This window comes from Engraulis encrasicolus, chromosome 5 (assembly GCF_034702125.1).
Source record: "Engraulis encrasicolus isolate BLACKSEA-1 chromosome 5, IST_EnEncr_1.0, whole genome shotgun sequence".
Lineage (NCBI taxonomy): Eukaryota > Metazoa > Chordata > Actinopteri > Clupeiformes > Engraulidae > Engraulis > Engraulis encrasicolus.
This window is the reverse complement of record NC_085861.1, coordinates 18,524,335-18,543,217: the sequence shown is the minus strand read 5'-3', so window position 1 is coordinate 18,543,217 and position 18,883 is coordinate 18,524,335. Positions and strand designations below refer to the sequence as shown.

The 18,883-nt window shown below is 45.0% G+C and overlaps 1 protein-coding gene and 1 long non-coding RNA gene across 3 annotated transcripts; both read left to right on the top strand.

The window, feature by feature from the left end:
• The first annotated feature begins 166 nt into the window (after window positions 1-166).
• On the top strand, window positions 167-2,013 carry LOC134449097 (uncharacterized). The gene is made up of 3 exons (XR_010034906.1): window positions 167-412; window positions 1,116-1,214; window positions 1,363-2,013. It is a non-coding gene; the product is annotated as an uncharacterized LOC134449097 (long non-coding RNA).
• A 1,025-nt stretch (window positions 2,014-3,038) lies between these two features.
• On the top strand, window positions 3,039-17,732 carry dbpb (D site albumin promoter binding protein b). 2 transcript variants are annotated; one of them, XM_063198882.1, is made up of 5 exons: window positions 3,039-3,578; window positions 3,841-4,098; window positions 7,795-8,295; window positions 12,774-13,042; window positions 14,992-17,732. In XM_063198882.1, the coding sequence occupies exons 2-5, from the start codon at window positions 3,918-3,920 to the stop codon at window positions 15,193-15,195; spliced, it is 1,155 nt and encodes a 384-aa protein (XP_063054952.1). In that variant the 5' UTR covers window positions 3,039-3,578; window positions 3,841-3,917; the 3' UTR covers window positions 15,196-17,732. The 2 variants fall into 2 exon arrangements, with proteins under 2 accessions (XP_063054952.1, XP_063054953.1); XM_063198883.1 differs by having other exon boundaries at window positions 3,040-3,578; window positions 12,774-13,027.
• The last annotated feature ends 1,151 nt before the right edge of the window (window positions 17,733-18,883 follow it).

Below are 18,883 nucleotides of genomic sequence, written 5' to 3'. Positions count from 1 at the left end.
TGGCAGTGGCGCTCTCTCGGAATCACACTTGACAGAACAGTGGACTTGAGAGTGTGACTGTCACATGGATTCTCACTGATGGAAAACGGGATAGTAGGCTACACAGTGATGCCTTCCCTGCTAGGTTAGTCAGTGGTCCTTCAAAAACAGCTAGTGTTAGGTCTATATACCCACACAGCAGAGGACTCCGATGCGGAGCCGCGTTCAAGTCACCACATCCGTGTCACTGTCACATTCCTTTGGGTTCCACTTGGTGGATCAGGGTCGCCACCGTGCGCCGCCCCAAATTCTACCGTCAAAACGCGGACCATAATCGCATCCATATCTGATTCACAAACGCGGACGCGCTGTAAATCTAACGGACGTTGGTACAGTTTTTGTTGGGGCAGACACGACCGAACAGCGCTCTCCAGTAAGTATTGATTTATTTATATTAGGTGATACACAAAGGTACAAAAAGTATATCTGAAGCTTTTATACTATCAATGCTTATTGATATTTTGTGGGATTTTGTTTTATGACTTTAAAAGTGTAAGTTAACCCTAGTTGTTTTCAAAACGAGACAGCTAGTTCATTCATTCAAAGACATGGAGAACTACATTGGCTATTGTAGTATTTCCTAAATACTGTTAAAATATGATGCCATCCGATACATGGAGGAAGTGCAGTTGAATAAAAAATATCAACATTGTGCCCATTTTAACAGCCTTGTTTACGTTAGCTTGCTAGCCAGTTACTAGCAAACCGGTTGACTGAAGCAAACTTGTGTACAGTTAAACGTAGGTCTAAGTGTTCAAATACTCCTATGAAACGGCTATATTGGTCTGAATTTGGCTCATGGTACACTTTTACACGGATTGGTGATGCTCTCAACAGGTTTGGCACCAACTGTGTTTTTAACGGTACAAATCTAAAGGTGGCATCATGTTCTCCTCACGTTAACGAAATCCAGGCTAATTATTTATTAGCAATTAATGGATGGCCATGAACTGCGCCCTCGTCCCATATGCTGTCCATCATTGGTGAATGAATGAAGGAGCTGGGCTCATAGTTTGATACAGGTGTCCGTGGTTGGGCTACAAATATCTGAATTTGTCCTTAATCTTGTGTATCAGTAAACAGGTGGAATTACCTCTGGGTCGGACAGGGCTAGCCAGCTGTAATCCACCCTGCTACGGTGATGCCCGCCTGCCTCCCGGCTTTTACGACCAAGAGTAAGTACATCTTATAATATTCAACATCATTACTGTCACGGGATAGAGATGTGAAAGAGCGTTGTCCATTCCTATGCAATGCAATGTCTGATTGCCATCTTACGAAATTTAAATGAAAGCTCTAAGTTTAGCTCTGTTGCCTTTTCAGATCGGAGCGCTGATGTGATGTTTCCCCGTCGACTGATGAGGCATCGGGGAAGGAAGAGAAGGCAGCCACGACACGCGATTGTTCAACATGACAGTGAGACAGAAAAATAATGTCAAGATAAATAAAAAAAATCATGATGAGTGAAGTTCTTAGTCAGGTTGTGTTTTTTTCGGGTTCTTATTTAAACGGTGTCTAGGCCAGGTCTGTGTTATCTGTAGAATTAAATCTAAATGCTGTTTGAAACGGTTACTGATTTAGTGTTCGTTTATTGGGATTATAGCATAATAAGAAAGTAACTTTATGAGCACGGATCCAAAATGGTCCCGGCCCGGAACATCTATGAGTCCGGAATGGGTCCGTAACTGATAAAAAGTAGTGGAACCGTGACGGATGCAATAAGTGGACACGGAATGAGTCCGCATCGGATGTCGCGCCTCCGAACCGGGCTCACTGCGGAGGTACGCTTCTGCACGCGGATCCGTTGCGGGTGACAAACGGGTCCCTTTTGAGTCCGCACCACGCCTCCGCGTCGGATGATAGGCGGCGTGCAAGTGGACGCCGATACGGCCCCGTTTACCGGATCCGTTCCGGAGGATGGCCTCCGGACGGTGGACTCCGGGGCGGATCCATTACGGTGTACTTTTGCTGTGTGGGTACAGTCATTTCCACTTCAAATTCAACATCAATTTACAAAAGCTTTATTGTTGGGTGTAAAATTATAAGGGTCAGTGCCAGAGCATGGTCAAGCATGGTATAAATTGTGCTTACTCTGCAGGTTATCAACTATAAACAAATCAAATGTAAACACACATTATCAATAAAGCATGTTTTGATTCATTGATTGAGATAATTACCAGGAGCTTTGACGCACTTTGCTTCAGGGCGCATGTAAGGCCACGGTTGAAAACAACTTACTAAGTATGGGTAAGCCGGAGAAATCTATTTCCTTTTGACTATGGATTTCTAATAGCGGGACAAGAAGTACAGGCAGTCAGGCACACACGCGTTCAGTGGCCTTGCATTGATGTTCCAGTGTCTCACGGCCTCACGCGGCACTCGCATGGGGTTGCCAGAGGGCGGAGTGTACGTTTCAGCATGGACCAATCGGTGGTTTGGGGGAGGAGAGCGCATGGAATAGCAGCCAATCGCAGAGATGTCAGCACCGGGCTTGCTTCTTCGCCGCGTGTGATGGCCATGTGCAAGCGAGTGCTACTCTTGTTTTTGAGTCAACGTGTAGTAGGTCCTGCCGGCGTTGAACTGAACACGCGCTCACGTTTTCTTCGGATTACCAGCGAACTGAAAAATGCGCCCATTATGTTTGGGAGACGTTTTGTTTCATCAATTCACAAAATCATACTCCAGGTGCAATTTACAAGAGGCTGTTAGTGGAAAGCAATTAAATTATACACTCAGCCCATAGCCCATGAAGTTTGAGGGACTCACACATTCAGAGCATTTGGCTTTGTGCCAGAAAGTGGCAGCTTTACTTTATTACTTATAATGGCCAGTGACATTTATTCACGCTGTGTTTTTATGATGACCTGTATTGTCATGATGGTCAGCTGCATTTTTGCCAGCATGCCTGAATGCATGTTTGACTCCCAAGATAATCATTAATATTAATCAGATAAAAACCCTACAGGCCAACCCAGCGCTAATGTGACGTCACGTGTATTGCCCGTGTTCGTTCCAGCTGAGCGGAGGGCTCTCGGCGGCTCGAGCGCAAGCCGTGCTTCAACACACACTCAGAGAAAACTCAGGAGAGAGGGGGCACTACAGAAAAAACGTGAGAAGGACTGTAAGGGAAAAAAGAGAAACAAATACTAGTCCACCAATTGCTGCGTCGCTGCAACCACCTCGGTTACTCTTTGTTGACATTTTTACTGGACAGTTTTGCTTCTTTTCCTATTCTACGTTCTGTGTTCTGTGTCTTTTTTCTTACCAGAGAGCTTACATTTTGACATAGCTATTCGAATAACTATTTGCTGTGGCGTTAGTTTAATACAGTATCCGGCTTTTTGCTGTCATTGGAGTGGGAGCTGAACCGCCTATCCTAGTTCATTCGTTTTTTCACTCTTCAGATCCTGTTTGGAAGTGGTCAAGGGGTAATTCAGTCGCACTGTTGGGATCTTTACTTGCACCGTATGGAGTTCTATCCGCTTTTTATTTTTAAAATGAATAATTTGGCTGAAATTGTATCTTCATTCATCTTGAAGGTAAGATTTGCAAATGTATATCTTGTCAATTCTAACACACTGTCAAACGAATCAATGCATCGCTGGTCGCCACAACCGAGACAGCGGTTATGAGTATGAAAACTTGTCATTCTTTTGCATGTATAGACTATGGTATTTGGTTGCAACTTCATAATCGTAATGACAGTTCTTATACAGTTGTTGTTAGACCTATTTGCGGACTTATTTTGATCTGACAACAAGTGTCATGTGACTGACTGATCGACTTCTGTTCATTGAATAGTTCTGAACACGTCACTCAGCTCAACTCGGCGCCCTCCAGCGAGCGATCCCTGGAGATTTCGACTTGGCTACAGGGTGATGTCCAGGCAGATTTCGCAGATTCTTCCTCCGGACACTCACCACGCTCCTGGAGCCAGTCCTCAATTTGGAAGTTGTAGCCAGTTCTCGTACTCTCACAGCAACGGCCATTTCCACTCTGGGATCAACCTGAAAACTCATTCTGTGAAAAGTGACCCACGCAAAGACACTGAAATGAAAGGTGAGTTTTGCCTATCAATTCCAATTTTGTCACTTTGACTCACTTGCGTGTTTTATTGCACACATCTCAAATTCAGCAGCATAATGAAAATGGTTGTGAGTTGCCATCGGTTTGTATTTACTTACGATGATCATTCACTGGAGATAAGATGCCAAGACGTCTATAAGTGGGTGGAGTGCCACTGCCTTGACTCGTGGTGCCTGCATGGCCTTGTCGAAGCTGCAGCTACTGGTTAAGCCTGGCCTTGATATACACAACTCGGCATGTGGTGAGACTAGGTTGTTGCCAATTTACATGGTGCTGAAAGTTCCTTTAATTTCACATACAACACTGTGCTGACACCACCAGGGAAATACCACCTTGCACTTTTGCATCGGCATATGCACTTTTTTTGCAGAGACATAGGATAGTAGAAATCCTGATAATAATGAATAGACACTGATTGTGTGATTTGTGTTAGGGTATCATTAAATGGAGTTCAGTTGTACACCAACATTTCATTGTGTACAAGAGGTATCATTAACCCTTTCATGCGGAGTCACTGTTATAGCCTTATTGTCACACCACAATGGTACTGGTCATGTCTCAATTAGTTTCTTAAGACTCTAGGCAATGTCACATGTTGTTATGATATAGTTACGCTTTTTCAGCAAATAGTGAAAGGTATCACCAGTAATCCCTTTTGCATCAAACGGTTAACCAACTCTTCTAATGATACTCTGTTCTCTGCTTAAAAAAAAACAAAAAACAAAAACCCAAAGCTTTGCCTTGGGGCCAGCCAACAGTAATTTTCTGCTTGAAGACATATGAATGCGTAATAAAGGACCTTTGAACTAGACATACTCACTAGAAATGTTTTCTCAACAACTATGGCATTATTATTATCATTATTATTATCATTATTATTATTATTATTATCCCAACACCAACAATAACAACGACATAGAATTCATGCTGTTCATTCACAAATGTTTCCTTTTTCACGAATACTTACCACCATCATTAAATTCTAAGTATTCACTATGGCTGAAAAAATTGCACTTATATGTGAAGGTGGATCTTCTCCATGTCCGCCATTTTGAATTTCTTTTGCTGCAAAACTTACTGTTCTTTGGCCATAATAGTAAATAATAAATATTAGTTTATTGCTATGCTTAGTAAATGTTAATGAAAATGTGAAATGTGGCAGTAGGCCCCTGCAGCACAGTTTCAATGGGCAGTAGAGTTGCAATACCTACTCGTGCCACTATCCTACACAGTGCACCTTTAACAATAATGTTATATTACTATTGTTATTATTCAACACCAAAAAACTCAAACAATGATAATAACAAGGATGTACTCATTGTGAACCAATACCTTTCTGGATACCTTACTGACAGGACACCAAATTGACTCAGAAGTCTGTGTCCAGTTGAATTTGTTCATTCATATTTTGTTGGCAGTCTTGCATGTGGCTGTGTGAAACTTGCTGCAACAGATTCGCCAAGGCCATCGTGGTGAGCAAGGCCTTTCCTGAATCCTGATTCAGGCTTAGTCCTATTCTCTACACTGGCTCATTTGGCAAAGCAATGGGTGCCTGGGTAGTCATTTCATTACATTACACTTAGCTGACACTTATCCAAAGTAATTTACAGTTATGTGCAGGGTATTGGTTACAGTCCCGGGAGCAATGTTGGGGGTCAGGTGCCTTGCTCAAGAAAACTTCAGCCATGGATGGAGGTGCAGGGAGGGAGGAGTCAAGGGGTTACATTGCATTACATTGCATTTGGCAGACGCTTTAAAACCAAAGCGACTTACAAACGAGGACATAAACATAGAGGGTTGGATTCGAACCATCAACCCTCTGATCTTAAGAGTCTCCCTAACCATTAGGCTACGGCTGCCCCATCATCACCTTGCATTGCCTGCTTTGCCATGTGCCAGGTGTAACTGCGTACATGTACTTGGCTGATGGATAAGCCAAAGCCTACGCTAGGGGCTGTGATTTGTCTTTTGCTCTAATAATAATAATGACTTGGTTTTGTATAGCGCCTCTCAAGTAACCCAAGGTCACTTAACAAAAGCTCTACTGCCACTACTATTAGACATAATTGATGACTGTCAGTTCTAAGTCACTGGAATGTTAATTGGACCTTGTTTGACCCTCTTGTTAGGGGAGGACATGCTGGTGAAAGTGGTGAGAGAGGGAGAGAGAGAGAACTGGATAGAGACTTAAAAAGAGAGATAAGCCATGGTATCTATAGTATGCAGTTTTAGACAGGTGGTTATGCAGGTGAGGTTGATAGATAGTCATGGGAGCAGCCAGCAGGGGTCCATTCTGTGGCAGTAATGCAGGTAGTTGCGGTGGCAGCTAGGGGAGAGGAGTGTGTGGGCTCAGGCATCATCATTTTAGACTGGAATAGGGATGGATGACTAACTCTCTAGTCTCTAGCTGAACCAGTATATATACACAACACTACCTACAAGATCAAGATTCCCCCCTGCAGTGCATGCACAGGAGCTGTGTGCACCAAAAGCAATTCCGTGTCCTCCATATACTGTATGTTCTCTTCACTCAGTCGTTTGTTCATTATTTAGTAGGCACAGGACATTTTCTGCCTCCGACTGAAAAAAAATAATTCCCTCCTAACGGAGAAGTCAGGGCCTGGGCTACTAGGTCTACATGACAAAATCAATGTGAGCCGAGAAATCACGAGTAGACCAGGGCTACGTTAACATAGTTGAGTTACTAAAACAAAGTGACTTAACATGGAGTAAGTGGTACACCTAATGATAGAGGAGCCTTGTGCCTTTATTCTCCAATCGAATGAAGTCGTAGGGCTCTTATATTAGGAGGTTTACCACTTGCTCTTAGTTAACATACCACACTAAGTAACTGAACCTGTTTTTATGGAATAACCTCCTTGGGAAGGGGTTAGTAATGTGGCGTAACCGTTAGATTGTTGGTCTTAAGACTAGAGGGTTGCAGGTTCTCATCCCATCTTTAGCAGTAGGAAGGAAGAATGTGTTGTGTTCTAACCCTTCATTCATGGCTGAAGAGCCTTCGAGCAAGGCACTTCTCCTCATATTGATCCAGAGACTGTAACCAATACTCTCTCTACCTAAATAACTGCAATTCACTTCCGATTGAGACATCAACAAAGTGTAATGTGAATGTAAATGTAATGAATAGTTTTGCAGCCTGGACAAGGCATCTCAAATGTCTCTGATCTTCTCCCCAAGCTATCTATTAGCAGGTGCACCACTTTTCATTGGTTAGCATAGCCAGGTTTAACCATGTTCTTGCACTTGCAGGATGATTGCTTTCTGTAGATAACCCTTTCATGCAGAGGCACTGTTATAACCTTATTGCCACCAAAATGGTAACGACCATGTCTCAATCTGTGCATCTTTTTCAGCAAATAGTGAATGGTATCGTTCGCGATCCCATCTGCATGACAGGTCTAGCCTGTGGTGCATTTCTCAAAAGCGGAGTTGTTAGCAGTCAGCAACTTGGGTAGTTGCCAATGGGAAATTGCATGCCGACCGACAAAGTAGCAACTACGCTTTCGAGAAATGCACCCAAGGCCAGGTTTACTACTCAATCGTGGTCATGGAATATCCTGCCGGACTTGGTAAGATATAGTATGGTATTACAGCTGAAGTGACGCTCTGTCTCTTTGTCTTTTGTCTTTTTTTTTCTCACCCTTCTAGACAAGGACCGCACTCTGGACCTGGACGAAGACTCCATGGGCCGCTGTTCCATGCGGAGCAGCAGCACGAGCAGCAGTAACGGCAGCGGGCCGAACAGCAACAACAACAATGGCGGCAGCAGCGGCAGTGAGGGCAGCGGCAACAGCAACGGCAGCTTCTCCAACTCCGGCTTCCTGGGCCCGCTCATGTGGGAGCGCTCGATGCCGTCCGACGGCGGCCTGTTCCAGCTGCAGTACATGGACCTGGAGGAGTTCCTGACGGAGAACGGCATGGGCTCGGGCAACGGCTGTTCCAGCAGCGCCGCCCAGGTGCCCTCGCACAACTCGCAGTCGGCCGTGCCCAACCAGAGCTCGCAGTGCCCCACCACCTCGCCGCTGCCCTGCTCCTCCGCCTCCTCCGTCTCCTCCACGTCCTCCTCCGCCTCCTCGTCGCCCACGCTGCTGGGGCTGGACAATATGCAGGGCCCCCCCGGCTTGCTGGGCGCGCCGGACTGTTTGCACGGTGGGTGATGCTGCTCTGTCCTCTGTCTTCCGTCCCCTTACCCTAGTGTTGTTTTTTAAGGCTGGTCAGAATGGTTCCCGCGCCCGTCGCGCTGGGAGCCAACCACCTAGTTCCCTGTGAACCTTTTTTTTTAAGCTATGTGTGACCATGATGAACCAGCTGATGTTTAGGTTGTCGTCACGGCTCGCTTTGAAGAACCTAGTATTTCTTCAGTTAACTGCTAGTCCGTTTCTTCCGTAAGCCGACAACTTGATCATATGAACATGTCAATCGGTTGGAGTTGGAGATAAGCAGTTTCAGTAGGCCTGAACATGTCATAGGTGATTTAATACAGTGTTGTGCTTGGTGTCAGGACCCGCTATAGTTCAACAAACTATACAGTGTGCCAGGCTGGTGGCAGGATCTTTACTCCGGGGGTTATGGATTCCATGTTGGGTCTGCAGTTCAATCAGGCCTTGAGATAGTGATGGTGTACTTCTTTTTTTTTTTACCACATGGCACATGTTTCTGGTCTTCTCACAAGGTTGTTTATTTCATGGTCAAGAGACTACAAGGAAGAGAGTGTGAACAGGCCACAATAGGGTTGGTTAGGATTTCCTGATTTGCTAGTTTGTGAACTTAGTTGTTGTGAAGTTGTGAACATAAATCAGTGGCTTGCTGTTTGCTCACTCTGTGTTTTCGTTTAAGATCGTAGCCAATCACACAACATCAATAAGCAGCCACACCTTCACTTTGAGTCATCTGGACTTTGAAGGAACGCTTAATAATTTCAGCTGGCTGCTGCAGCGCCCTGATCCATCAAGCCAAATGACCATTCAGGTTTTTGATTTGGCCCAAGGCCTTATCTTAGTATTGACTGCCGTATCTCTGCTTTGAAGCTGCCAGGCAGGGAAATTAACAGCCAAAGGTCAGTCTGGGAGATAATTGTTAGAGCTCGAGTGTCCACTGAAGTCAGTGCCAGGACAGACAGTTCCATTTTGTATTCCCCTGCCTGTGCACAAAGTCTCCAGCACAGTGCAAAGGACGGCTGTTAGTGTTAGCCGTAGTGGAGCAGCTAATGCCCGGAAAAAAGGTTTTTCAGGAAAACAGATGATAGTTGTCACGCTGCACTCCCTCCTCCTGAGGCGGGCAAGTCGAGTGAGTAGTGTGTACTGTAGTGCTGTAGGTGTTGCTGGCTCTGTAAAGAAGTTTCTGTAAGGGGTTATTGTTTTGTTTTGAAGTGAATGGCCAGGGTGGGTAGAGGAGAGGAGAGGGAGGGAACCAAGTCCTCATGCTGTGCTGCTGAGAGACAGAGGCAGTACAGGAGTGGGTTGGGTGTGTTGTTGTATTTCAGGAATGTACAGTACAGTAAGGTGATGGTGGTGGTGCGCCTTTGACCTGTACTACAGGGCCTGGGAGTGTTTAGGAAAGCAAATGAGAGAGAGAGAGAATGAGTGAGTGAGTATGGGAGGGAGAGAGAGGAGAGCAGGCAGGGCAGAGTGAGTGTGTGTGTTCGCGTGTCTTTAAATCTCTTCCTCTCCTCACACGATTGGGCCACGTGCACGTGTGCCGTCATGTGCCGAGGACAGGAGTCCTGGAGCAGCGGGGAGGGAGGGCACTCGCGCGGGGGGAGGAGGGGGAGGAGGGGCGAGAACGGAAGGGGTGGGGAGAGAGAGAGAGGAGAGGAGGGAGAGGGAGACAGAGAGAGAGAGAGAGAGAGAGAGAGAGAGAAAGAAAGCGCTGGAAGGAAAAAAGGAACAGCCATGGCGACGGTGAACTTCCGATACAGCGTTTTGTTTACATTGTTGTAACGATGGAAGGATAATACACACACAAGTCAGATTACCTTAATCAGGGAACTGTAAATATTTTTCTGAGGAGAGTTTGTGCATGTCTGTGTGTGTCAACAGTATGGCCAGTGTGGGTATGCCGTGGCCTATGTGTTGACAGACAGATTCCTTATAATTCTCAGAGGTACTTTAGTTTCAGTAAAGCAAATATCTCTTCAACAATATGATATTACTTTAATTCCTTGTCATTAAAACCCTGATCAGAAGCAATTCAGATGTATATTATAGTATATTTATAGTATGTATTGTATTATAATCTTTGGGGATCACAAAACATGTTGGCAGGCAAAGTGGGAAGCTTCATCTTTTGCACCATCTCTCCATCTGTACTTCTCTCTCTCTCTTTCCCCATTTTCATCTCGTTCTCCTCTTCTCAACCACTGACACACACACACCGCGCGCGCACACACTCACACATGTACACACACACTCACACGCGCACACACACACCGAGAACACTGACACACATGCTCACACATGCACACAGAACCCACGCACACACACACACACACGCACAGATAACACACACACACATACACTCACACAGAACACACACACACACACACGTACTGTACACACAGAGCACACGCACACGCACATACACTCCCACACATGCTCGCACATGCACGCAGGAACACACACACACATGTACTGTACACACACACACACACACACACACACACGCACACAGAACACGCACGCACACGCACATGCACCAGCTGCTGGTGTGATTACTCATGCTGTTAGTCAGCTCCCTTCACCTTCCTGCCTGCTGCTGCTGCTGCGGCTGCTGTCTCTGGCCAGGCTCATAATGTGCTGTACCGTGAGTCTGGAGGCCATGGGCCTCTGCACGTGCTAAGTCACACACTGCCTGCCACACCACACCACACCACACCAACCCCCTCCACCGCGCACACACCACACACCCCGCCCCACACACGCTGCTCTGCTCCACTCCACTCAGCTCCTCCCCACAACACACACACACACACTCACACACACACCGCCCCACCCCACCCTCTTACCTCTCTCGCGCGCTCACTCACTCAGCCTGCACCAGCGACACCCTCCCTCCCTCCCCGCCTTGCCTGCCAAGTCACACGAGACGTCAAACCCAAACATTTCAAGGCCAGGGACACCACTCTCATGCCTGCTGCACGAGACCTGCGTGAAGCCCTTGTAGGGTGTGTGCGTGTGTGTGTGTGTTTGTGGGTGTGCGGGTGTCATGTGTAGAGAGGTGTGTTAGGATATCCTTCGGACAAAGGATGCTCATGTGTTTTTGATGCGGTGGCATGGCACAGGGATCTGAAGTGGGTTTTTTTGTTTTGTTTGTGTTTTTGCTGGATAGGCTGTAGTAATGCTGGGAATACAATGTGTGTGAAAACGGTGCCATTTAGTTTAAGCAAATGAGAATGAGGGTGTTCCCTGTTATTAAAATACCTTTACTCTTTTTCAGTATGGCTACACGTAATATCTAAATATTTGGACCAGCTAACTGCTACAGTTACTTAGGTCTAAATGGCTTTGAATTTGGTATATAATATTCATCATAGATACAAATAATGCCTATATTTCATGTAGATAGACAGGAAGAGATAACATCTACTTTTCCATTTCCCATGGAGGGAAAAATGGATTTGGTACATTTCTATTGTTGCCAAGAAATGGTTAATAATAATAGTTTTCAGGCAGTCCATCTGGATCCTTCAGCGTCAGGGACGTTTGAGTAGTTACATTGCACACTGACACCATCTGGTGGACAAAGTTGGAAACTGCAGTGGAGAGCTGCTCATGGCTGATCATGTGACCACCACACTTCAAGCACTAGCCTCCTTGACAACAGCTTGAGATACATTTTCAGTACAATGTGCTTGGCTAGATACTTTTCATTTTAGATTGCTGAATTATTTGTGTCAACTGTAATCGTTATTACACAGCCTTTGAGGTGTTATTCAGACCTATGCTCCGCTCTTAAGTTGTGAGCATCTGGGCCTACCACTGACCTATATGGACAGCGAGCTTAGCTATTGTATTCCATTCAACGGTTTTGAAGCATCCACGATTGATCTGCGAGGATTCTTCCACCCTAAATTTTGGGATTTGTACTGTTTCTTATGGCAGTGATTGGATTATTTTCGATACTTTAAGATGCCCCAAGATACGATACGATTTGTCTTTTTTCCAATTACTTTTCCATTTCTTTTATGTTATGGAGCTAGGGCATTGGGCAGGGGCCAACATTTCGATTATTTTCGATAACTTAAGAATGCCCCACGGTACAATAGGCTACGATTTGGTTTGATCGTCAGCCACAAGATCAATGCATCGATACATATCGGTTATTATTTACGCCACTGCAGAGGATCATAACATGTGTGTACATCATAACATGTTGTGTACTCTACAGCAATGTAGCACATTAGTTAACACATCTCTTCTGTCAAGTCATCCCATGTGTAAAAGTGGCCATGGAGCTAACAAGTACAAGTACACTGACTAACACTGGAATACCTGCAGAGGATTATAACATTTTGCATTTTGCACCTCTTCTCTCCTCTGATGTGTGTACTGTGTAGGAGGCCATGGAGGGAACATGGATTATAACATTTTGCTCCTCTTCTCTCCTCTCCTCTGTTGTGTTCACTGTAGGAGGCCATGGCGGTAACATGGACCCCAACCTGTCCCCGTCGCCGTCCTCCTGCGGCCCCATGACCACGCCGGCCTCCACCGACGGCTCGGACATCATGGGCAGCTTCGACACGGACCAGGGGGACCTGGCACTGGCCACCGTCCCCGGCCAGGACGCCTTCGACCCGCACAGCCACCGCTTCAGCGAAGACGAGCTCAAACCGCAGCCCATGATCAAGAAGGCACGCAAGATGATGGTGCCGGAGGACCTCAAGGTTAGTACTAAAAAGGTCAGCAGAAAAATTACGCTTTTGCAACACCTCTGTAGTTGTGGACAGATGCGTAGGATATTATTAGCCCAGTGGGGTTATCATTCAAGTCTAAAGAAATCTTCCACACTGTTCACTCCACCATCAAACTTAACGTTTCAGTCATCCGACGTTCGTTCATCCGACGTCTGGGAAGGTCGGATGACCGAAACATTGTATCAAAGTTTGCTCTTGGAATGGACAGCGTAGGGGATTTCTTTACATTTGAATAGCAAACACAGCACAGCATGAACATAGCATTTCACCCATGCACGTACAACCATCTTCCATTAAACCCTCCAGCCCTGATGCAGCTCACATAGTAGTTAGGGCAATATAGCTACCTTTCGGGGCCCTGGGGCCTATACTCAGAAGCTGGTTCAGGAGTAAACCAGGTTAAGTTAAGAGGTACATCATCTAATAGAATAGCCTGGTGTCAGATTTACCTTTTAACTTAACCTGGTTTACTCCTGAACCAAGTTCTTAGTATACCCCCTCTGGTGTATCAGTCCTGCTTTCCCCCCTGCCTCGACATCCCTGCAGTATAGCGGCAGCTGCTGCGGTTACGACCAAGTCATTATAATGCAGAGAGGCAAACACCTCTCAGCTGAGAGCCCCGTACGCAGGCCTCCATCTGGCTGTAGTGTTGTGTGTGTGTGTCATTAGCACTGCTGTCTAAAATTGTGCGTACGGTGGTTCTTGATTGTGATTGGCTGATTTGCCGCTCCAAGTGTTAGTAAATCGACTAGTAATCAAACAGGATTTACAGGATATTGGTTACAGTCCCTAGAGCAGTATGGGGTTAGGTATGTACCTTGCTCAAGGGCTCCTCAGCAGGTCGATAAAAATCAGGCTAACCTCAGCCTTGGAGCGCAGTAGGGAGTGGGAAGGGTGGGATTTAAACCTGCAACCACTCTGATCTAGAGTCTAACTCCTTAACAGCTAGACCAGGGCTGCCCCCCTGGTAGTGGTTAGTAGGTTAGTTTGTGGTAACTATTAGCGTATGGCCTGGCAATGTGTGTACTGTGTGACTGACTAATAAGGGCAGAGTGTTATGAGTGAGTGGCGCATATGTAATTAAGGCGCCTCCATATGTGAGTGTCAGATGTTGCTGTGAGGGGCCCGCTGGAGGGTTATAGATGCACAGCCGTACTTCATGACCCAGCATAAGGCCCTGATTGGACACTCGGGCCCAGCATGGGTTTCTGATTGGCTGCTCGAGCCCAGTGTGTCGCCCTGATTGCATCTCAGTGGCAGGACTTAGCGCTGTTAGGTGCTTTCCCCCATAGCAGATAGATAGCATCCTGTGAACAGTGATTCTCAAACTGTGGACTGGGTCCATCTGGTGGGCCTTGAAGGTATTCTAAGTGGTCCTTGAAATCATTTTCAAGAGGTGGGCTTTGAACATTTGTGAAAATGTCAAGTGGGCCCCGAGTTGGAAAAGGTTGGCAACCCCTGGCATAGAAGAATGGAGTAGAGTAGAACAGCACAGTGTAGAATGGAGTAGAGTAGAACAGCATAGTGTAGAATGGAGTAGAGTAGAACAGCACAGTGTAGAATGGAGTAGAGTAGAACAGCATAGTGTAGAATGGAGTAGAGTAGAACAGCACAGTGTAGAATGGAGTAGAGTAGAACAGCACAGTGTAGAATGGAGTAGAGTAGAACAGCACAGTGTAGAATGGAGTAGAGTAGAACAGCACAGTGTAGAATAGAGTAGAGTAGAACAGCATAGTGTAGAATAGAGTAGAGTAGAACAGCACACCTTTACCTATGGTCATTCATTATACTCTGAGCAAACACATGGCATGCCGATAGCAGTTATTCATTCCCCCTTATTAATAGAATACATCACAAAATCATTTCAATTCTACAATGATTAGCTTTTGTTTCTCTTTTTCATCATAATTAATTGTGTGTAATTCTCTCTTCAGGACGACAAGTACTGGTCGCGCCGCCACAAGAACAACGAGGCGGCTAAGCGTTCGCGCGACGCGCGGCGGCTGAAGGAGAACCAGATCGCGGTGCGCGCCTCCTTCCTGGAGCGCGAGAACCAGGCGCTGAGGCAGGAGGTGGCCGACATGCGCAAGGAGCTGAGCCGCTGCCGCAACCTCCTCAACAAGTACGAAGAGCAGTGAGCACTGCGGAAGAGGAGACACCAAGAGGAGGAGGAGGAGAGGAGGAGGAGGAGGACCTTACGAGCAGCCACTGAGCTGTTGAATGATTGAATGTTTTGGAAGATGGCAAAGAAGAAAAGACAAAGAAGAAAATGAACTGATTTAACTGGGACATTTGTGGATGGATGGGTGGATGGATGGATGGATGGATGATGGATGCAATGGATGGGAAAAGATCAGAGGGAGTTCAAGAAAAAGAGATTGCCGCAAAAATCTTCAGGAGAGTAGAAATAAGGCGCGATGGAAACAGTCGAAGCTGGCAGGGGGGAAGATCTAAGGAAAGAGATATATAGAGAAAAATTAAACAGCAGGTATATCTGTTCTTTTTCTTCGGTAGTGTGATTTTAGACTGTTGAGAAATGAATTTTGGTATTGGACAGATCTGTATATTTTTATATGATAGATATAAAAAAGATAGGGGAATGAAGCTAATTTTGGAAATAATTTTTGTACATTTGTATATTTTTGTATATTTTTATATTTGTTAGATGGAGAAAGATTATGGATTTATAAATAAGATCTGTGTATAATAGAATAATGGTATATTAACAACGGTCAGCACAGCGGTCAGCAGAGCTGTGGGAACCGGAAGGAGACACGAGGGTGTCAGGAGAGAAACGGGCAGATCATCATCAGCGTCAGATGGGACAAGACTGTAAAATAATGGGGCGAAAACACACACTCTCTCTCTCTCACACACACACACACACACACACTCATGACTTTAAATTGTATAGTTGCATTCATTTACTCTCCGAATCCCTAACATTTTTGTTATATATCTCTTGAGGAGGGTGTCACTCAGCTCAGCGAGTAGAAGGATGAGGGGAAAAAGGCAATACAAAAAGAGATAGTGAGAGAGAGATGGACGGAGAAAGAGACAACATAGGCTACAGATACAGAGGTTTTATATCGTGTGGAGAAGATCACTCACTTTTCTTTAAAGATGTCTGATGGAATTTCTTTTTTTTCTGGGTAATTCAGTGGCTCCTTTGATGAGAGAAAGATAAGATTTGCATATGATGAATGGGCATATTGATGTTATTTAAGCCCCTTGTGTTTCGGTTCCTTATTCCGTTTCCTTTAAAATATCTATCACTTGCTCTATCAAAAGCCTATTTTTCCTATTTCTAAAGCTTACGGTATCTGGAGTAGTGGAGGCTGTTGTAGTCACTACTGTCTTCTTCTCTTTTGTTTTTGTGTTAATGGCACCTACAGTAGTAGAGCAGTGCAATCCTCAGAACAAGTGGTTCCTTTATTATTAGACCATCACACACACAGACACACACACACACACACACACACACACACACACACACACACACACACACACACACGCACACACACACCTACACACACACACACACACACACACACACACACACACACACACACACACACACACACACACACACAAACAAGGTATATTCATTCATCATTACCCTTGACTTATTTTGGGAAAAAATATTGTTTATTCTTAATGCAATGCTCTCACAATACCAAAACAAGTCTCTGTGTTTCAATATGCGGATATACTTTGTGCATTTGGGGACTCTGTGAGGGCCTATTTTATGTATAAACAAACATCCCATGTTTATTCTTCAGGGCAGCATCTTTATAGCGATAGAAGTGAATGAAGCAAACTACCCTCCACTTTGCTTGCAAATGTGGTGTATACATGAGAAATAAAATGTGATGGGTGGGAATCTTCCAGTTAAGTCTGTAATGTCTTCATCTCCTCTGACTAGTTTTTAAGAAAAAATAATTGATGTTACTATAAATTATTATTGTTAAGATTATAATCTGTCATTGTTATCACTTTAAAAATGATGGTTTTGCTCACTATATGTTTCTTTAAAAGCTTTCCTGATAAAAAAAGAGATTGCAGTTTCTCCCTACTGTTTCAGAGTTTATACTGTATGTCATATCCTGTTTGTTAATGGCAGGCCCTTTCGCACACCTCTGCCACTTCTGTGAAGACCCTCCGACAGAGTGTTCAAATACCCTTGTGGATTTGTCACCTCCATGAAATGTGTTTGAGAATCACAGACTCTCTCTCTCTCTCTTGACCTACCCGGACACCGCCTTGGGCTTGTCCCTGGCCCTTACCCTCTCTTCTGGGTGTGGACATAAAAGATAGATGCACGCCTGAGAACATTTGAGAACAAACTCTCATCAGACTTGATTGATCTATTTTGCATCTATTCCAGCAGCACACTGCAGATTGTTGTTCTTTTTTTTCATTTGTTGTTTGCAGCCTTTTTCCAATCAGTGGCGGTAATGCTATCCCAACTGGATTGTGGGTAATGTTGTCCCTTTTTTGCCCCCAACCCTCCAACGAACGTGGATGATTTATGTACATCTTCTATTATTTGTGTCTCTTATCTGCACTGCAACTACTGAACTACTTCAGTGGTGACCACTGTTCCTAGCCAAGGAGTGTTGTAGTGAGAATTTCAGAGAACACGAAAATAAAAAAAGAAAATGTTCTTACTCAACTCAAGTGTCAGAGTGTGGGTGTTCTTCATGTGCAAAACCTTTCAAAGGATGCGCTGCCTGCGAGGGCTCTTTGCTCTGCGCAAGGGGTGCTCTCAAGCCCTCCAGGCAGATAGATGCTTTCAAAAGGGAGCTATTTGTATTCCAAGACATGCAGTACTCTCCAATACGAAATACTACATCCACTAAAGCACATTTGCAGTGCAAATGTGTTTCAGAGAATGTACCGTTTCAGCATGTGAGAGTTAATGTTGTAACTGAGATTCGACAACTGATGATTGACATCCATGGCGTCCATTATGCCTGGGGTTCCCTGAATATAGTTTCATATAACCATTTCATAAATTGGTAATAAAATAAATTGGAAAAAAAGAGGTACCGCACACCAATAAAGTCTTTCTTGAAGTGCTGGCTTCTTGTGCATACAAATGCTAAAGAAAATGAAAAGAATGCCGCACACTCTGCTCCATGTTTTAATGTTGAAGTGACGTTTCGGCCATCAAAGTTTGAATAAGGCCAGACGGCCGAAACATCACTTCACCTTTAAAACATAGAGCAGAGTGTGCAACATTCTTTTAATTTTCTTTAATAATAAAATTAATCGGTTCACAAAATGTAGCGCTATATAGAGAAAAAAAATGTTTGGTGATGTGTGTCTTAATATTGTTAACTGTAAACGAGGATCTCTGCAGAAAAAGTATGGGAATCACTGCGTCTACAGTCCTATTAAAGTGTAGAATGAGCTTTAACGACACACAAGTCATAGGCCTATTATAGCGCTCACACGTGCACACTGGTGGATACCGAGATTCTTTAGGCTAAATGGTCATTGATGTTTCCAATACACAATATACTGTAGTCAGATACACACTATTGGCTCCAGCGTATGTTGAGCATCAGCATGATCAATGATGTTCTGACCAGTGGCGGAACAATTGCACACAAGGTCAGGGCAACACACTGATGGGGCCCCCTATACAACCTACCAATGTCACAATAGGCCCCACACCACCAACACAGGAGGGCCCCGGGGCAAATGCCCTGCTTGCCCCTCCCTGAAGCTCTGGCCTTGGTTCTGACTATCTGGCTACAGTTTGGCAGGAAGGCCTATTTGTTTATCGCACCACTGTCCTCCCAATTCTGCCGGAATTGG